At 52.7% G+C, this 18521-nt stretch overlaps 1 protein-coding gene across 4 annotated transcripts in view; it reads right to left on the reverse strand.

Annotated features, from left to right (window-relative positions):
* The window catches only part of pbx1a (pre-B-cell leukemia homeobox 1a), a 59554-nt gene that overhangs the window by 25349 nt on the left and 15684 nt on the right, over window positions 1-18521 (reverse strand). For 2 of the 4 annotated variants that reach the window (XM_048989395.1, XM_048989398.1), the window contains exon 3: window positions 14965-15015. The exons of the other annotated variants lie outside the window; for them this stretch is intronic. In XM_048989395.1, the coding sequence (XP_048845352.1) occupies window positions 14965-15015 (51 nt within the window). The remainder of the gene's footprint in view (window positions 1-14964; window positions 15016-18521) is intronic. 4 annotated transcript variants of the gene reach the window in all.

Below are 18521 nucleotides of genomic sequence, written 5' to 3' on the forward strand. Positions count from 1 at the left end.
AGACCAGAAGAGACACAAGGAACAAAACCTGCCCCCCCCCCGCCCAAAAAAAATAAAAAAACTCCACCCTGGCACTGCTAATAAGGGAGCGCACTCTCAATTTTCACGGTGCGTTCCCCGCACCCCCTGGTGTTAATGATAGGTGTTCCGGGCGGAGGCCATGCGGTCCAGGGAGGCGCTGTGCGTGCCAGCACAAGGCGTTTCGGAGGAAATAAATAATGCATCAGACGGCGTGCTAAGAAACAGGGCTACCGCTGTCAACCCCCCCCTCACCGCCCGCTCGCTCGCTCGCCGGCACTTCCTAAAACAGCCCTTCACCCGGCTCCTTCCCGTTACACCGCTCCAGATTAATTACACACTTTAATGAGATGAATTATTAATGCCGGCCTTACTTGGCAGTTTAAGGAAATGCAGTGGAGCAGTCAATGGAGAGCAATGGGTCCCTCGTCCTCATTATAACATCACACGCTGCCTGTGGGACTGATATTATAGGGCGATAGGAATAATAGGATTTTGAATTTAACATAATACACGTACAGTACGCCGCCATGAGTCTAATATATTCAAAATGAAGCATAGCACTCACTGCAGAGGGGATCTTTCATGAAATTACGCCGCAGTAATTGCAGGCCAAAGGGAAATAAAGGGAGCGCCGCGTCCTGGCAGTGCGGCGGCTTTGAATGTGTCGCTGCCGCCGCTGCGCTTGAATTTAGCAAGAAGGGAAGAAGCGGGGAAAGAACGGAGCGATCTTTCGAGCTGAGCAAACGGGCGGCGCAGTCTCCCAGCAAAGCAGGCTCCGAAATGAGGGCCGCATTCACATCCAGGCCTCAGCCGGTCATCAGAGAGGAAGCCGACCCGACGCCATCACTGTCACAGCGAGAGCCTCGGCAAACCACATACCATAACCACTGGCCAGAGGACGCAGGGTGGCGGCGTCAGAGCCCTGGCCTCCCGAAGCCATCAATCACGGCACCAGGGATTAAGGCGGCAAATAGCGGCGCGGGAGGGGGGGGACCAATCAGTGGCTGGAGATAAGCGAATAAGCTAAGGGCCGGGCAAATCGAGAGCCAATTACAGGAGGAGGAAGGGAAAGTGGTGCGTGGATGTGACCTGCAGGGACACACTGGGGGTTCCTGGAGTAGGACTCCATGACAGCCTGAAGGCAGCACGCAAATATGAGGGCCTATTATTTTAATAGCAGGATGCAGGCAGTCAGCCTCTGCAGCTGAGAGTGCAGAGATGAGGCTCCCATCCAGAATAAAACAGGCCGCTGACAGGCTGGCCTCTTAAACCGAAAGAGCTATCAAATACACGCAAGGGTTAAAACTCGGGGCCCAGAGAACAGGAGTGTGACCACTAGTTACTGCACAACACATAGTGGCTTCTGAAAGGGCCAGTGAACTCGCACACCTACAGAACCCCCCCCCCCCCCAGCTCTGCTTCGCAGGCATCTTCCCAGAGGGGCTCGTAGCACCTCTCTTTTGTGAAAGGTATCTTTTTTCTTTTTTAAACATTTGTATCGTAACTTAATGTTTGGAACAGTCTTTCGCCAGAGGAAGGAAACACTAAGTATTCACACCACGGTGTCGGCAGTAGAGCTTAAAAGGCCATGGGGTGAAATTACACATGCGATTGTAATGCCTTCTGACACGCGGACAAAAGCCTAGCAGGAAAGTCCGAGTTCACGAGTGATCATTTTCGACTTGGCGCTGCTGAAATCCTTCGGCATTCGGTGCCGCATACAAAGGGTGTAATGACTGTTTTCCGTGCATAACGGGAACTTCAACGTGAACTCCACAGTTTTAAAAAATAAATATAAAAATATATATAATAAAAAAAAAAAAAACTTGGTTTACTATGGAGTGTCTGGGAAAAGTTTTGAATGTGTCACTGCGCTGTTCCCGGGAGACTTTCCATTTGTGAGTCTTTGTGTACAAAACGCTTCCAGTGCTAACTTTGCTCTTGGCAGTCTTAGAAAAACAATGCAAGCCATCAAAAATATCAAACTTGATTACCGCTACCTTCCACATGACACTGGTTCAGAGAAGACCGGCGATTTTCCTGGGGGGGTAACAGGAGCTACTTGAAGCTTTTTTCCCCTGCAAGCTTGACGAGGGGGGAAAAAAAAAAAAACAAAAACAACAACTTTGTTTAGCCAATATCCTATTTTAGGAATCAGCTACTGAAGGTTATAAGGGGAGAGAGACAGTGCAGCTACAGAACATTCACCCTCCACTCATACCTACAGAAGATATGGTTGCATGGTACTGCAGTTTCACAGCGGTGACACGTGAGCTTTTCGGGTATCGGGGCCAGTGCCGGCTCCGTTTACAGGTGGGGGGGCCACGAGGTGAACCGGGGGAATCGTGGGGTTAAGGGGTTTACCTGCACTAAAATGAAACGCTGACACAGCCCTGAATAGGGGGCAAGTAAGGGTCTGTCGTGATTGTGGGCTTTAGGAGAAAAAACAAGTGACATATCACAGAGTCCGCCGTCATCGTTTCATTTCCGGCCCACATTAGTGGAGTAATCACAGTAATTAGCGAATCAGAGGCCTCCGCAGCTGAGCGCTTGGGCCGGGGGCATGGCTGCTGGGGAAGCCCGTCTCGGGAGAGCCCGGTGAAGTGCCCTGCGGGTCCCGGGGGGGGGGGTGTGGACGCTATCGCCCCGAACTGCGAGCCCTGCAAGCCTTGGGGTCAGCCAACGCATCATTATCATGTCTATGTGGGTCACACAGCAGATGCGAATGTAGGTCATGGGGAGACCTGGGTGTCAATCAGAAGACAAAAACGGGGCGGGGGGGGGGGGGGGCACAGTATCATTCCCCTCGCCGCGGCCATTCTTCAGGAAAGTCGCACAAAAGAATATTAAATAAAGATCCAGCTCTGCTCCATGGAGTGCGGGGGGTGGCGGTGATAGATGCAGCAAGGTGCGAATGGAAAAATGTGAGCATAATTCGATGGGGTGTGGAAGCCACATGTAACCTAAAGGGGAAAAAACACACACACACACACACACACACACTGATGGTCTGGGGGGGAGCAGCAAGGCCGGGAGAGTGGGGTGGGGAGCAGAATCAAGTTAGCCTCTCTAATGCACAGCCACAGAGTAGCATTAATGTCAGGGAAATTTAATTCCCATATCCACTGCCGGCCCTTGGCAAACTGCTCTGTGATGATCGCGTGTCCGTGTGACACAGCCAGGGACTGAGGGCCACGCAGGCACCCTGACCAGGGGCCACGCAGGCACCCTGACCAGGGGCCACGCAGGCACCCTGACCAGGGGCCACGCAAACACCGCAACGAGAGACCTGGGCGCCCAGCTCCCCATTCGCACGCTTCCAGGCCACGGCGAAGTCGCCTGCTTGCTGGTTAGCCCGCGGTGGCCCGTTTACGCACCATGCCCGGCGTCCCGCCACAGGCACCCGGCGTCCCGCCACAGGCACCCGGCGTCCCGCCACAGGCACCCGGCGTGCACACTGGCTGCTCTCCATTCTACCGTATCACCGCGGCAAATACATTCAAACCACCTGCCTGCAGCTGAGAGCTTCAGCTGGCAAGCCGGCAGGCCTTTCTGCGGGATGCCGCTGTGCCTTTTTAACTAGGGTAAATTAAAAAGAGGAGTCACCTCGCAAAGACACTTCTCAGAGGGAGGAATGGGTGACTGCGACGGCCTGCTGGCGGGGGGGGCGACGTCGAGGGTGACGTCACTGCAGCGGCGGGGTGACACGGAGGCACAAGGAGGCCCCACTTCGCTGGTCTGACCATCCAGCCCAGCGGCTCAGGGGGATAAACATCCCCTCAGCAGTGAGAGAAAAGGGTCGTCAATTCATCTGAAGCCACCAAAACACAAGCAGACACCGAAGGCGGAGTTTCAACAGCGCAACTGATTGGTCCTTCATCGCTACTATTAAAGATATTAAATGTTAGAAACGCCCCCTCGGAACAGCTGCATAAGGTACCTGCAGCTGACGCACAATTATATACACAGCTTTTTGGGGATGGGGGCTTTTTTTTCCCAGAGATAGTACCTGGATTATTATATCTGTCTGACCTACTTGTCGGTTACCTCCAGAGACTCGCGATTCGAGCTCCTCTGCAGATCTGCTGCTGCCATAAGCTGCCGTCTGCACACAGCTTTAATTTATCGAGCCTCCACGCAAAGGGGGGGGGGGGGGGCGATAGGCTGACAGTTTTCCTGACACCCATGCGGTCGCCATGGTGAGCCGCTCCGCGGCTTCCTAATGGCTTGTTGTGGGCTCATGTCAGGGTTGCCACGACTGAGCGCGACTCCAGCACTCACGGCAGACGGAGCCAAATCAGCTATTTGGGACGGCGCGTTCCCCTCTGTTCCCTCTGCCGCGGCTTTAATCCGCTTGGAGCGTGATGGCACCCGCATGCACGGCACCGGCAGCAGGTTCGAGGCAGCGGCCGAATGTCATCTCACCCTATTACAGAGAGAGTGCTGCCACACCTGCAGCGTTACCGCAGTCGTACAGCATCACGGCCGGCGTCTCTGCCTCGTGGCAGCATCTCACAAACATGCGACTGCAGCACACGGCAGCACCCATGTCTGAACAAGAAGCAATAATTCCCAGCAAAGAAAACTAGACCAGTCTTCTAGACAAGGTGCTGGTTCCTCTGCCATTGGGACAGGGTGTGCAGAGAGGGCCTGATCACCGGCGGGCCCCGCGGGGCCCTCTATGCACCCGTCAGGCCCGTAGGTAATCTCATGCTAATGCTGCAGGCCGCCTCCATTCAGCCCCGAGAGCATAGAGCGCCCGGCTGATTGCGGCAGAGCGATTTCAGACGCTGAATGGATGATCTTTTTTAACGGCAAGAAAAATGCCGGCAATTTGCGAGCAGTGAGGCTGACAATTCTGTCATAGCCTTTGGAAAAAGCGCGACATAATTGCACCGTGGTGGAGGGCCCATTACCAGGAGCAAAGGCACCTCTGCTGACCAGGACGACAGCGCGCCCCAGTGGGGGTTAGATGCCACAGCGATAATGACACACAACACCAGAACTGAATTTATTTTTAATTTTTATTTATTCACAAACGCACTTTCATGAATCAGCCTCCAGCTCACCTCTGGACTTGATCTGACAGAAAGACGTTCAGAGGTGTACTTTCCGAAGACCTTCATCAGGACTGAAGTGCGATTCTTATCCGTTGATTTTACTTGGCTTGTTGGAAAAACCCCGACCAGCAGAGCAACCGGCACAGCAGAGCCTCAAGGTCAGCGCCACAAAGCTACCAGCGAGAGACCAGTCCGGCAGTCAAGAAACCCCTCAGAAACCAGTTAAATTCTGCTGGACTTTCCACTAGGGAGACACAGGCAACCTTACTTCCTTAGTATAAATTTGTAGAGGGAAGAAGAGCAGAAGAGATGAAAGAACAGCACCATCTGAAGGAGCAGCTCACCGTATGCTCCCCCCACCATCATGCCGTCCCCAGACCCACACACACGGGCCATGCCAGGCTGGGCACGCTGGCTCAACAGTGGCCCCCTTCACTGTGGTTTCGACTGCGCTGTCCCTGTGGGGGAGATGCAGAGGCCAGATTGCTCCCCAGACTGGGGGTGGGGGGGTGGGAGAGAGAGAAACCTGTTTCTAAAAATAAAGCGTGCACGGCTGCCCGTCTCCCCCGTGATAAACCTGCTAACAGGCCTCTATCGCGGACCGAGGGAAAATGTGCTGCAGCCTGATTAGGGCCCAGCGCCTGGCGAGGTTATAAAGCACAGTTATCAGCCTCCGCGAACAGAATAATCCGCACTGTATCAGCCGACAAACATATGGGCCACGCGGCAGAGACGGCCTCAGACAGACACCTCATTTCCATCGTAACACATATCGGCACGACCACAGCGAGAAAACAAACAAGTAAACAAAGCAGAGACTGCTGGAGACAACAAGGGTCTCACCTAACTCAGGGCTACAGGAGACAAGAGGGCGACTCACAGGACCGCAAGGGTGCAGTGCACATGCCCGCCGCAGTGCATATGAAAGAAATCTGTCCATCTGCCGTCGAGTGACGTAGTGACAGCGTTCTGCTGTGCAGGCTGGAACCCGAGCTTATTGGAGAATCCAGTGAGAACCAGCCTGACGCTGGACGGCCATACAGCCACTGGACAGAGGCACACACTTCTGTGCTCCCTGCAAAATGCCGAATCTCTCTGTATCCAAACAGGACAAAACAGACCTCCCCCTGCCGAGGAGGACCCTGATACGAGGCCATGAGGTAGGCAGGACATCTCCCCCACGATTGAAGGACCTGGATCAAGTCATGTCTAAGGTGACCCCCCCCCATTGGCCACCCTGTGAGGGCTGCACATGGCCCACTGCATGAAATGGTGGCAGTGTGGCTAACTGGGGCGTACCTAACACCAAGCAATCCCGTCCCTGAAGCACTGCGCCTCACACACTGCACAATGTATGCTCTCCCTCACCCCCCCCCCCCAAACTGTGCACTGCTCTGAATTCCCTTGCCTTCATAAAATATTCAGGCCTTCCGGGCATGGAGCTATGCCATGCAAATCCCGCCCCCTCCCCGGTCAAACCCCTCCCCCCCTCCTGGACCAAGCCCCGCCCCCTCACAGGCAGGAGATGAGACCGTACCGGGGACTGACCGCCGCCCGTAATTAAAATCAATATGGACACTGAAATCCATGACATGCAACCATACAGTCTCTCTTTCTTTAACAATGTGAAAAAAATTTTTTATCTAATAATGAAAATAATCATACCAGAAAAAGCAGCTGAGTAACGTGACGCCATGGAGTGTTACGGCGGCGCAGCTGAAGGCCCTGTGCCATCCACAGAGCAGCCCCCACCCCCCCCCCACGGCTCACATTTATGAATGAATGTCTGCCTGGCCGATATGACGGTCTGCAGGTCAGGCTCGACGGCACCAACTGCTGGGGACACTTATCTCCATGAAAACTAATAAATTCCTCATTTTATATACTTGCTCCAGATTTAAAAGTCTTGTTCAATAAAGTTTAAAATGTCACAGTAGGGCTATAACTGAGATGGCTTTCCCAGGCCCGTGTTTAAACTATGCAAAAAAAACACTGTCCCTTTTACACTTGAGCAATAAAGTTTTATATCTTTGAATCGGCCGTAAAAAGGTTTGGAAGTGGCCAGCGGGGGAACACTCGTCCTGCCTTATCGTTATGATCATATTTCCCCCAGGAGCCTTTTCCGACGTGTCAATCCGTCTCGGCCAAGACACTTTGGGGCTTTTCTCAGGCTGACCGCATCGTTTCCGGCTCCGATAATTAACCGACTGGCCAGGTGCCTTCCATTATTTCCACGACATATATTGGACAATAAAACACGAAATTAAGTGGGGAAACGACACGAGCGGCACGGCACACATCAAAATAAAGAGGGCGGCGCGTCCACCATGGAGAAGGAAGCTGTTAGTGCGGCAGTGAGCCCAACCGACTGACAGCGAGCAGAAAGCGGGCCTTGATATCAGACAATTCGCAGCCACCCCCGGCAGTGAGCTCCTGGGGGTTGGGGGGGCCTGCATGGGGTTAACCCATCGTGTCCAACAGCACTGCAAACACGGAATGTTTTCCCCGTTGTGTTCAGGGTAGGGGAGCATATCTCTCCCCGATTATTACCACCAATTTATTATAGCTTGTCAATGTCCAAATAATCATCCGTAGAAATTAAGCACTCAATGAGGCAGCCTGCTATTCTTTTCTGATTTTTTTTGTAACCCAAATGCAGAAAAACAATTTGCCCACCTTCTTTCAACGAGCCGCCCACCCAGTCCACGTAAGCCCCCCCCCCCCAGGCATCTCCCCTCTCGGAGAAGGCGTGGAGCTGACAGGGTTAAAGCCCGGCCTCTAACGAGCTCCTCTGTTCCAGTGTGGTGCGTAAAGCTATTACCTCGCAGCACATTACCTCAGCCATTTCTTATGTGCGGATGACTTCCTTTTTCCCATGAGCACCTGCTTCAGACATGGATGGCGGTGCGGAGCTGGGAGCGCGGCCGGCCGGCCCACATCAGCCCGCCCCACTTCTATATATCACATTTAACACTTTGACAGTAACAGTCTATAATGTTTCTATTTTACAAAATCACTCCGTCAACTCTGGGATACCAGAGCAGGGAGTGTGGAAAATAAATAACCAAGCACACACGGGCAGTAAATTTATATTTCACACAGAGCGAGGCGAGGCGGCGAGGCAGCGAGGCAGCGAGGGCCATCCGCACCGCGGCTCCGCTCACCACAGCCAGATCTCAGAGCTTCCGCGCACTAGAGCTCACACCTGCGGCACCGGCATCACCAAACAGCCTCCTGATGGAACCCGGGCGAAACCCATGAACAGCGAGGTATGGTACATGCTTCCTGGCGTGCGCCGATCACTCACAGATCCATGTTCTAGACCCCATGAAATTCAGTACGTATACAATCTGTAATATATATTTTATACATTACACACCTTTTACATACTGAATTTCACATACACACACACACGCACACCCCTTTTCATCAGCGCATCTAAAACCTGACACAGCTTCCATCTTGACGGCCTGTTTATACAGACCACACGGTCAGAACCAGCACAATTTCCCCCCATGGTGACAGTAATAATCAGACTAGACGGGACATACCAATTAGAGCCAGGGGGGGGATCTCCACATCTCCGTACCAGCCGCCTTCTGCCTACCTTCCCCCCCCCCCCACGCCATTTCAAACACTCCAGAGGAAGATTGACCTCCACCAGATCCCATCACTCCGCTTTTTACTGTGGTGAACAACCATTTCCTATGTGTTTCACACTTATAAACAAACATTCGTTTTACTTTAGGGGGTATTAACTTTAATGTATTGTCAGCATAGCTAGCAATGAGGTAGCATTTATTTCTATTCGCTGATTTAAACAGTTGGGCCTGTCGCCATCCTTCACTGCCGCGCGCCACAAGTCAACAGAGACAACGGCCTTATTTTTCAATCTAATGGCGGCTTTTGCTCACCATTAGCGAGGAGACTGTGCCTTTGAATAAACTGCTCAAAATGTGACTTAAAATGCATTTTAATAATTAATTACCCCTTACACTGAGTTACTATCCCAAGAAGGCCTTGGTTGGAGTGGGAGAGCGATTGTTGCCCGTGGCCAAAAGATTTCTTGACTGAGGATGCTGGGAATGCCAGTCTTGAGAAGATCATCTCCAGCAGTTTAATGAAGGGGATTAGAAGCTGACACCACTCCTCAGAAACAAAGGGAACTGCGGCTGCCGCTGCTTCTACTTGCCCTTGAGGTTCAACAAATTTGCAGTCGACTCCCATCATCATTCATGTGGTACAACAGAATTTTCTCTGGGTGCCGCCTCAGCCCACTTTCCGGCCCCCTTTGAAGTGACCCGAGATGACACCCATCTGGGGGGGGGGGGCTGGGGGTTTATTCCCCAACATCCTGCCAAAACTCCATAAACAGTCTGCGACACAAAAGTCCTACACTCCACACCGAGTGTTTCAGGAGAATTGCAATGTTCTGATGGGTTAATATATTATACATGAATGCCATTGCTTCATCGGGGATCCATTTTTATTACCAGTTACTCCCAGAATCAGGACTTCAATAACTGAGGAAGTAGCTAAAGGCAAAAGAGAGGCCAAAAGGTAGGTGTGTGTGTGTGTGTGTGTGTGTGTGTGTGTGTGTGTGTTTGCATCACAGTTTGGCCCTATATTAAATTTCCCAAGTTTAAGCCATCCTTCCTGTAAGGGATGAGGGCAGGACATAGAGGAACGTCAGGACAGGAAGGTCCTCAGGAGGAGGAGCAGGTCTCACATCAAACCTAAAGGTAAATTTAATACATCTAAGGCTGGCAAACACAGAAACCAGAGCAGGTCAGACTGGTCAGGACGGCGCTCTCGGTTCTGGGACGTCCTGCAAGCTTGGAAAGGCACCATGCAAGGTGAGGGAGAAGAGTCACCAGCAAACAGCACGCCAACCGGCACGCTTAAAGACGTGAATGTGCGCTTCTGTGTATAAAGGGATACTCACATCAATTCCAAACCATGAAGAACAATGGGCCCAGGTGTCATCAAACAACTGTAGTCAAAGTCACGTTGCGAAATTTCCTTGAAAGACCAAACTCCACTTTTCCCTCCAGAGAGGCTTACGAAAGCAATCCCACCCCTTCACTCACTTGGTTACATACGGCAGAGTGCCCTAGGTCCGCTTTGCTGCCGCTGTACCTTTAACGCCGAATCTCTGGACTCAGACACATCAGCTTTTAGCAGCACCATTAAGACTCTGGCCTAAATTATTGATCTGCTGCCTCGATCAGCATAGCAGTCACGTCTGAGTACCAAGATCTAACTCCACCGCGGCCCCCGCACTCGAGCCACTGAAATAATTAGGAGAAATTCTCATTAAGGGGAAGGGAAAGGTTGGGGGATAGGAGCATGCGGGGGCTCTGCACGCCGCTTAATGTTTCCCCCAGGACTGGGAGATTGCTGCCATCAAGTCCCCAGGCAGGGCCTATGGATGACAGGTCTTATCCACAGAGAAACACACACAATAAGGCGGCTATAAAAGAATAATACATGAAGAGGAAGGGGCACAGCATAAATAAAGATGTGCTGCAGCTCCAAATTAATAATGAATTCTGAAGGCCAGGATCAATCGTATCAACACCCTGGTTCCCCTTATAAATAAAGTGTCTGCTGGAGCCACTGGTACCACACCCCGCAGTGCTGTCCATACCGCACCCCCAGAGCCTCCCTGTACCGCACCCCGCAGTGCTGTCCATACCGCACCCTCAGAGCCTCCCTGTACCGCACACCGCAGTGCTGTCCATACCGCACCCTCAGAGCCTCCCAGTACCGCACACCGCAGTGCAGTCCATACCGCATCCTCAGAGCCTCCCTATACCACACCCCGCACCCTCAGAGCCTCCCTGTACCGCACCCCACAGTGCTGTCCATACCGCACCCTCAGAGCCTCCCTGTACCGCACCCCGCAGTGCTGTCCATACCGCACCCTCAGAGCCTCCCTGTACCGCACCCCGCAGTGCTGTCCATGCCGCACCCTCAGAGCCTCCCTGTACCGCACCCCGCAGTGCTGTCCATGCCGCACCCTCAGAGCCTCCCTGTACCGCACCCCGCAGTGCTGTCCATACCGCACCCTCAGAGCCTCCCTGTACCGCACCCTGCAGTGCTGTCCATACCGCACCCTCAGAGCCTCCCTGTACCGCACCCTGCAGTGCTGTCCATACCGCACCCTCAGAGCCTCCCTGTACCACACCCCGCAGTGCTGTCCATACCGCACCCTCAGAACCTCCCTGTACCGCACCCTCGGAGCCTCCCTGTACCGCACCCTCAGAGCCTCCCTGTACCGCACCCTCAGAGCCTCCCTGTACCGCACCCTGCAGTGCTGTCCATACTGCACCCTCAGAGCCTCCCTGTACCGCACCCTCAGAGCCTCCCTGTACCGCACCCTCAGAGCCTCCCTGTACCGCACCCCACAGTGCTGTCCATACTGCACCCTCAGAGCCTCCTGTACTGCACACCGCAGTGCTGTCTGTAGCATCCCATACTACACCCTGCAGTGCTGCCCATACTGCACCCTTAGAGCATCCCGTGCTACACCCTGCAGTGCTGTCCATACTGCACCCTCTGAGCCTCCCGTGCTACAGCCCGCAGTGCTGTCCATACTGCACCCTCTGAGCCTCCTGTACTGCACCCCGCAGTGCTGTCCATACTGCACCCTCTGAGCCTCCCGTGCTACACCCCGCAGGGCCTCCTGTACTGCACCCTGCAGAGAGACCAAGTAGAAAGCACACCAAAATCTGACCTGGTCCAGCACGGAGCAGCACACAGATCTGTGTGAACAGTGACCGATCAATCATCCTGCTACCCATTTTTGCAAGACCAGTTTCACTGTGGTTCCCAGTGTCATGGCCACACCTCCAGCCGACAGGAGGGGCATCATTATGTAAATAAACCTGCTGGAGCAATATAAGGGAGACACACGTCTGCTAGCACCTCTCCCGCCAAAGCAGCACTGCTCCCCAATCGCTCATACAGAATCATAGCCTAATAGCATCCCATTAACATAATTGCCAACACAACTAGTGTTCCGTATCTCCAAGCTATTCCCTTCCTCATGAAGCCAGCGAGAGCAGGGTGGGGGAAATTAAATTAAGCCAAATAAGGCATCGGCAGAGCATCACCCCCCACACACACACACCACCTTTAATGTCTTTTCCCCCCCCTTCTGTGTAAGAGTGGGTTGAGCTCACCGGCGCCTCCAGAAGGACAGGCATGGCATCCTCACTCGCTGTGAGGTGCTCAGTATTCAGCGGACGGCTGTGCCAGACACGTGCGCAAATTTAAACTGAATCTGCCAGGCGAAATGAAATTCCCATTATTTCTAATTAATCCTTAATTAAAATATATTACTCCACAGATTCCGCAAATCTCTCTTAATATGCAAATGTGGCCCATTCAAGGATATTTACATATCATTAATTAACGTGGTGCATTCTTTCCATCTAACAAGCTATGGGCTGGATCTGCCAAGGTGATCCAGGCCCACGCTCCCATGCAGGCCAGTGGAAAAGCCGGGCGGAATTCCTTCTTGGGAATCGGCTCAACACCAACCATGTGGGGGGGGGGGGGACCTGGGGGCAAAGATTCCTTCCAGAAATATGTGGCAACATATCATGTGTTAATATCCTGGAAAAAGCTGCATCAGGAATCAAACCTTCTTTTCGCAGTATTATCAACAGAATATACTACACACAGTTTTTTCTGTCCTGCTGGGGACAGAAGCCCCCCCCCCCCCCCAAAATGAACCAATATATAAATAAATCCAGCATGCTACCCTCAGGTTACAGCTTCCACAGGACGTCCTTAATTGAGGTCTTGCTCATCCCATATGTTGACGGGCAGCCAAGCAGCGATGCCTCCAAGCTGGGGCTGCCCCGCTCCTCCTGCCCCGCTCCTCCTGCCCCGCTCCTCCTGCCCCACCTCTTTGCTCACCATGGGCCTCAGGCTAAACGGACAGGAGTCCTCTCAGGTATCGGTGTCAACACAGTTTGGCCCCAGTCCACAGGTTAAAGGCACCTCTTAACCGGCTTTTTTATTAGGGTAGTGGTGGCCAGTTCGATTCTGTTTGATACCATTTGGTACAGTCGCTGCTCCTGGGATTTTTTAGCGTTGACGTTTTAATTAACAAATGATACCAATGAGTTCCTCCTCAGTTGGCTACATACTGCTACAGAACACACTTGTGGCACTGTTGGGGGGGGGGGGGGGGGGGGGGTGGGGGGTACCAGCAATGAGTCTTGGAGCCAGGAGGGGAGCAACGATGACAGTTATAGTAGGAAGCGGTTTATGACCCAGCATTAGGGTCGTGACCTCACACCGTCAAGTCGAGAGAGAGCCGGAGGAGCAGGGGAGACATTCCAGCCGCCACTGGGTTTACCGCCGTCACCAAGGACGGCAGTATTATACATTTTATATCATATATAAGAATGACGTCGACCTCCCTTCGATTTACCTTAAAGATAAAAAAGACGACTCCGACTGACAAGCTCGGAAGTGATCGGAAGCGTCTACAGGCGGCAACTTTCCGAGGCTTTTCGTTACTGACGCCTCACCTGTGCACCTGACAAATCCACCACGCCGCCATCTCCATCTCGGCACGGTGATGAATGATGTGGAGGCGCGAACGCTGACTGCCCACCCCCCCGGCCGGCCTTGTCATTCCCAGACCGCGACGTCAATACGATGTTGTCGCAGCCTCCTTCACGTTCTAATTAGCGTGTCTCTTTCAGTGCCCTATCTGAGGGGGGGGGAAATACTTAACATAACCCCCGGCCATAAATCAAATTCGGGACTGTAATCCACCACTCTGTTTTAAACCATAACGGCCCCTTTCTTCTCCTCCAGCTTCTTGTTACTGTCACCTAAAAGATTATGCATGGGGGGGGGGGGGGATGCAATACGGCGCAGTAGAGATTTGAGGAGTATCGATGTCGTGCACCATTACTCCCAGTACCCAGCATAGCATTAAGAGCATCAGGGCCCCCGTCCACATGCAACACCTCCATCGAGAAGAAGCCTCTCATTTGAAGACCCACCCTGTGACGAAGGCGCATCCTCACGCTACCGGCTTCACAGCGAAAGCCCCCCCCCCCGCCGTACCCCTCTCCCTCTCCCTCTTCTCAGGCTGCTTTTAATTTGACACCTTGAGCTGGGGTAACGAGGCTGGGAAGCGGGGAGCCGCAGCGGAATTCATTAAGCGCAGCACTGCAGGGTCCGATCTCCCGCGTTAATGACATCGGGGGATAGGGAGACGGGGCGGCCCGACCGCAGGATGAAACAAACATGAGGACTGTCAGTGCTGACAGCGCCGGCAAAGCCATTCCGGGACGGACGCGGCCATTCCGGGACGGACCTTCAATCCACCAGACAGCTTGCAAACCTAAACAATATTTCCCGGCCTCAGTGTTTTGGGGGCTGGAACCTATTTATTAAGGCTTGGCGGGAGTGGACGGACTGGGGCTTGCAGCTAGCCACTCATTTATACCTTAAGCACAGGCAGATACACGCATTCAGCTGCTGCTCAGACACGCCTCTGTCTTTAAATTATTAATGTTTTCAGAAGCACCTTGGAGAAGCGCACTGGGAAAATCATCCCGCCAGCACAGAGCATGTCCTTAATATGCGGCGCGAAGGACATTAGGGCTCCGGCGACATTCGTCTGGCCTCCGGTAACCGCGCTCAAATCTCCTTAAAACGCACACGGTGCGGGAGGAACGGGTTACAGAGCCGAGCGGAGGCTGGGGGAGGGGGGCCGGGGGGGCCTGCATTGGTAATTTCTCTCCCGCTATTTCACGTCACCGCTCTCTGGAGAAATGTCACAGGATGACAGGTAGAACAGCAGGGAACTGCAAGAAATTGCCTCCTAAATGGGAAGCGGAGGTCTTACCTGCTGCTTTCATAGGCGCCTGCTCTGGAATGTAGGATGCAAAGTGAACAACTGGGGGGGAAAGAAATAATAAAAACCATATAAAAGAATATCCATCAATGGCAACACGCCCGTTTAATTTTTAAAGGCGCCTGAAGCGCCTTGCGTCATTCTCCCCGTGTCTGCTGCTCATTTTGGGGGGGGCACTTTCGTGTCTAGAAGGTTCGTTTTGAAAAGATGGGTCCCCCGCAAGACACGCAAAGAGGCGTAAGGAATAATACAGGGGAGGTCAGAGTGGCTTGACTGAGTCGCACCAGGAAACTAGCACCCGAGTTTCGAGAGGGAGGTGTCTGTCGGACCTGGGGGGAGCAGGCCTGGGGGGCATGCTGCTTGGGTCATAGACCTTGAAAGGGCACGCCTTTCATCATCAGGTTATCACTAATCTCATTACCTACGAGAATCACACAGGCACTACTCCGTGGGAGATGAACATCAGAGCACTATCAAATTTTGGTGCAACCAGGCTTTAAAAAAAATTCGCTATGTCCTAGATGTGTTCTAGGTAACCTTTGACGCAGGGCTACACAGAAGCTACACTCCTTGTTCTTGTAGGATTGCAGACAGCAAGCTGAACACGCGGAGTGACCTCTCAGCCTCCGGTTCACCGGCAGCGTTGGCCAGAACTTCCCCAGGAAAGCCCGCGCCCCAGTCAGCCTGCATGTTCCCGGCTCTCATGCCGCGAGGCGCCAGCCAAAGCTAAGGGGCAGACATCAGAGGAACCAGAGAAAAACTGCAGCTTTTATAACAGGATTTACAGACCAGCTGCACTTTAGCTTTCAGATGTCAGGACAAACTGCCCTTAAACAAAAAGTATCACCGTCTGATATAAAACTCAGGCTCTTATGTCCAATTCATAAGCCAACGTCCCCCCCAGAACTCCCCTCCCAAAAAGAAAGGAGAAATTAAAAAAAAAAAGCATTTTCGTCCACTGCGTAAACAGAGGTCATTTCTGCAGATATCAGCGTCAGGACCCAACAAACCATCCACCCATTAATGCTCGCAGTTCTTAGTGGAAGCCCATGACGCCGCAAGAGGATCCCGACAGATGTGGGTGTGCCTCATCTGTCCGACTGGCTCTGGGCCAGTCAGCGGGTCCACAAAGAGACCGGTGGGACAGGGGCGGTACCATCAATGACCGACACCTATGGCTGTGCAGATGGCCTTCTTGGAAAAGGATGATCCCACCCACCCTATTGAGCGAACTTTGAGATCTGACTCTACGACAAATAAAAACTGTAAAAAAGGAGAAGTTAGAGCAATGATGCTATAAAAAATAATAAAAGGAAAAAAAACTGCTGATCTCGCTGTGAAATATTAGCCATTTGAAATGGCAGCACACAAACCAAAGAAACACACAGGACCATGCTGGCCATAACATATAACATTTTTACTACCTGTGTGTTAAAAAAGCAGTATTTTATAAAACATGCTGCATCCAAACAGTCTGGACATCATTTACCATAAAAAGGACCATAAAAAGTGTGATAAACCAAACCCTAAACCACCAATTAGCTTAACAAACAGCCAAAACATTTGGGCCGATATTCATAAAAATGCTGGCAGACCCACTGCGATGAGAGAGATCGTGAGCAGGGGAGTGAGCTGAGGCGCGTGTCGAAGGGGCTCGAACCTGCGACCGAGCCACCGGGACACTGGGGAACACGCACTGGAGGGGTCACACTGGCAAATCACTGCTTTCCCTACTGCAGGCCCACTGAATACAGAGACCCATGATAAAATGTAAATACATCACCAGCAGGCGGTGGGGACAAGTTTTTGGGAAGAGGCAAAAAGGCAACGTAAAAATGGTGCATCAGACCTGACACACACCTACAAAGACAACTAGTTTGGTTTGTGCTGACACAGTAAAAACTGGGAACAATGTGCCGGCATAAAAAAAATTCTACATGCCATTAATTTTTTATGAGTCACCATATTTCGCCGGTACACTGTACATCAGCCATGTGGGGGGGGCGACGGAGTACCAGGGAGGAACACTAATTTGGACAGTAAGTGGTATCGCCATGTCAGCGCACGACACCGAACATCCGAAACGGTCCATTTAGCTGCACTGTACTCCAGTGCGTGCCGCTCATTTGCATAATTCACTGGCATGCTGATGGATGGAGACTGATGCCAGAAAACCAGCCCCAGTGAAACAACTGTTTTATCAAGGTTAAACTAGCCTCGCTGCTCTTAACCCCTTTCTATCTCGCTCGTGTTTTTCGGGATATTAATTTAATCGATGCCATCTTATCGGCGACACCCACCCTGCTCCCCCCACCACCGAAATAGCCCAGTCGCCACTGGGGGGGGGGGGGGGGGGCGCGGCGGCTTTATGAATCTGCAGGCGGGAGCCACTGTGCTCACAGTCAGCTGACATTTTCATTAAAACCACGGAGTGGGGACTCCGATAAATTAAAAGAGCAGCGTAACAGCCGGGCGGACAGCCGGCCGGGCAGCTGGCGGGCACGCGTGCCGCAGGAACACGCCCCCCACCCCACCCTGAGCACACAGGAACGCCTCAGAACATCCACGTACTTAGTCTAATGAACCTGATTGTCATACAGTGACCCTGTCATCCATAGACACCCACTAACATCAGAACCGAAATAATTCAGGGACAGACAGACAGGCAGACAGACAGGCAGGCAGACAGGCAGGCAGACAGACAGGCAGGCAGGCAGGCAGACAGGCAGGCAGGCAGACAGACAGACAGACAGACAGACACACAGGCAGGCAGACAGACAGACAGACAGAAGAGGGTGTAACCCAAGATGTATCAATGCTATTACTGGGTATTTGCATTTACCCCTCCCAGCTCTGGCAGGATGTTGTGTTCGACCAATGTTTTTATTTTGGATCAGCAGCGAAAAAACTGCAGGGCTGCCTGTCGCGGTGTCAAGAGAGTGAAGGGGACAGACACACCCATGCTGGGGCAGCCGGGCCGGACAGAAGAGAAAACAGTGATGTTATACAGCAACACACAAGCACACGCACGTACGCACACACACACACACACAAGCACACGCACGTACGCACACACACACACACACACACACACACACACACACACACACACACACACACACACACACACACAAAGGACAGGGAAAAAAATAAGAGAAAGACAGACAGGCAAGTGTTCCCAGCTCTCCCTTGGAAGGGGGGTGCGTACACACCCTGAGGACACAGCAAATGTCAGGCTGCATGCCTGATGGTGCCGTGTGGCCCATGGAGGCAGGAGGCCCAGATGTAGGCTGAGAGCAGCTCAGGAGGCCGGCCGGCCCGAAGGCTGCACGCTAAGCAGAGGCAGGCGGCAGCCAAAGGTGTGTAACGCTGATTATGCAAAAGAAAGGAGAAAATGGGTCATTTACAGAATATCGGCAGGAGTTAACTGTGCATAACTAACACAGGCAACGGCATATGGCAGACGTAGGGGAAAGGTGGGGTGGGGGGCCCCAGCTATTAATGGGGGAGGGCATAAAGTCCCAGAGGGGAGACACATTGACCGAACA

This window comes from Brienomyrus brachyistius, chromosome 21, assembly GCF_023856365.1.
Source record: "Brienomyrus brachyistius isolate T26 chromosome 21, BBRACH_0.4, whole genome shotgun sequence".
Classification (NCBI taxonomy): domain Eukaryota; kingdom Metazoa; phylum Chordata; class Actinopteri; order Osteoglossiformes; family Mormyridae; genus Brienomyrus; species Brienomyrus brachyistius.